Source organism: Zingiber officinale, chromosome 11B (assembly GCF_018446385.1).
Source record: "Zingiber officinale cultivar Zhangliang chromosome 11B, Zo_v1.1, whole genome shotgun sequence".
Lineage (NCBI taxonomy): Eukaryota > Viridiplantae > Streptophyta > Magnoliopsida > Zingiberales > Zingiberaceae > Zingiber > Zingiber officinale.
This window is the reverse complement of record NC_056007.1, coordinates 76,458,504-76,460,739: the sequence shown is the minus strand read 5'-3', so window position 1 is coordinate 76,460,739 and position 2,236 is coordinate 76,458,504. Positions and strand designations below refer to the sequence as shown.

The 2,236-nt window shown below is 49.8% G+C and overlaps 1 protein-coding gene across 1 annotated transcript; it reads left to right on the top strand.

Annotated features, from left to right (window-relative positions):
- The first annotated feature begins 205 nt into the window (after positions 1–205).
- LOC122034054 (pentatricopeptide repeat-containing protein At1g08070, chloroplastic-like) lies at positions 206–1,945 on the top strand. The gene has a single exon (XM_042593191.1). It carries the CDS (start codon positions 206–208, stop codon positions 1,943–1,945), a length of 1,740 nt encoding a protein of 579 aa, XP_042449125.1.
- Positions 1,946–2,236: the final 291 nt, after the last annotated feature.

Here is a 2,236-nt window from a genome sequence, read left to right as displayed (position 1 = left end):
TACCTTCTTCGCCGCCGTTGGCGTTGGGAAACCATTCAAAGAACGAGCCGGCTCAAGCGCCTAATCTTACATTTTGACTTCTTTTTTTCTTCTTCAATTTTGTTTGTGTTGTTGAACTCAATCCATCCATGAACACATGCAGTTAATTTTATTTATATGCTTCCCTGATTTGGACGATCCAGAGTATGCCTCCGAAATTAGCCTGATGCTGCACTTCTTCCCACACTACTGCTCTCCCTTTGTGCCCAGCCATTACATTTTCCTCCTGGATCGATGCGCCGCGCTAAGCCAAGTGAAACAAATCCAAGCTCCTCTCGTCACTTTAGGCCTGCACACCAACCCCTTCCTCGTGGGCAAGCTCGTCGAGATCCTCGCCATTAAACTCCCACTCCAGCTCCACCTTCCACACTGCCTTCCCCATGCCTTGCTCCTCTTCTCCCACTCCCACCAGACGCCCAACCTCTTCACCTGGAACACTCTCATCAGGGCCCTCTCGCTCGGCCCCCAGCCTCTGCATGCCCTCCACCTGTTCGCGCAGATGCTCCGAACCCCGCCACTGCGCCCCGACGGTTACAGCTACGCTTATGCGCTCAAGGCGTGCGCTCTCTTGCGGGCCCGCGAGGCCGCGAGAGCCGTCCACGGCCTCATGGTGGTCGCCGGATCAGGTCTGTCCGGCGGCCACGCCACCAACTCGTTGATGCACGCCTACGCTTCGTGCGGAGAGGTGGGATGCGCCGGGAAGCTGTTCGACGCGGTTCCTGCGAAGGAGGACGTCATTGCATGGAATGTTATGCTAAGTTGCTTCGCTCAAAACGGTCTCCCGGTTGAAGCTATGCAGCTGTCACGCGAGATGTGGTCCGCCTGCGTTGCGCCGACCGACGTCACCATGATCAGTGTCCTCTCTGCCTGCTCTCAGGTGAAGGAAGTGGGTTTGGGAAGGCAAATTCATGGTCGCGTTTGCAAAAGAACGCTGCAATTTGAAAAACTGGTCAATCTGGGTACGGCCCTTATCGACATGTATGCGAAATGTGGTTGCCTGCTACAGGCGAAGCAGGTGTTCGACGAAATGCGAGTAAGAGATGTCGGCGTGTGGAATGCTCTTTTAGGCGCGTATGTCCACAACGGCTTCTTCACGCAGGGCTTGCAGGTGTTCGATGAATTGCAGAGAGCCGGGCTCACCCCCGACGGACCGACGTTGGTGACTACCTTGACTGCCTGCGGTCACGCCGGCATGCTCGACGCTGGGAAAAACATCCACGCCTACTTGGAAGAAAGATTTCCCTATTTCGATGCGGTACTGGGCACGTCATTGATTGAAATGTACTCCAAATGCGGCTGCACGGAGGGGGCACGCCAAGTGTTCGACAAAATGCCGAAAAGAGATGTCATGGCCTGGAGCGCCATGATCAGGTCCCTTGCAGTTCACGGGCACAGCAGAGAGACCCTTGAATTGTTCCACCTCATGCAGCGCTCTGGTGTGCGGCCTGACGCTGTTACATTTGTGGCGGTTCTGAATGCCTGTAGCCACGCCGGGTTGGTGGAAGACGGATTGAGCTACTTCAGATCCATGCAGAGGGAGTTCGGAATTTCTCCCAGAGTGGAGCATTATGGTTGCTTGATCGACCTTCTGAGCAGGGCGGGGAAGGTGAGGGAAGCTTTGGAGTTGGTGAGGTCGATGGAGGGCAGAGCGAATGAGATTGTTTGGAGGAGTCTTCTGAGTGCTTGCAGGGTGGAATTAGACGTGGAAGTGGCTGAGATTGCAGTGGCAGGCTTGAGGAAGTTACGGTCGGAGCACTGTGGAGATTATGTACTTTTGTCCAACATATACGCTGGAAAAGGAATGTGGAATGAAGCAATTAGAGTGAGGAAGGAGATGAAGGAGGGATCTGTAAGGAAGATACCTGCATTTAGTTTGATTAACTCAGGCGATCATGCTTGTGCATGATTTCTTCTTTTTTTTTCCTTAGAACATTATGTTACACTTATTAATATCTATATATGATTTATTTTTCTAATCGGTTGCTCGTATATCTTAATTTTATAACACGATTAAATAATCACAATTATTATTAATAGTTAGATATTGGTCAACGAAGAAACAATTTGTAAAATTGGGATTATGATTAAGGATTTTTCTCTACTTTAATGAAACAATTTTCTTCATATTCATGTAAATATATTTAAAAGAAAATAAAAAGATTATTCGCATATTTATGTAATATGAGAATAAACTAAT

Bases quoted from the DNA above. Each gene is read 5' to 3' on its own strand.
- LOC122034054 (XM_042593191.1), top strand. From the start codon at position 206: ATGCTGCACTTCTTCCCACACTACTGCTCTCCCTTTGTGCCCAGCCAT.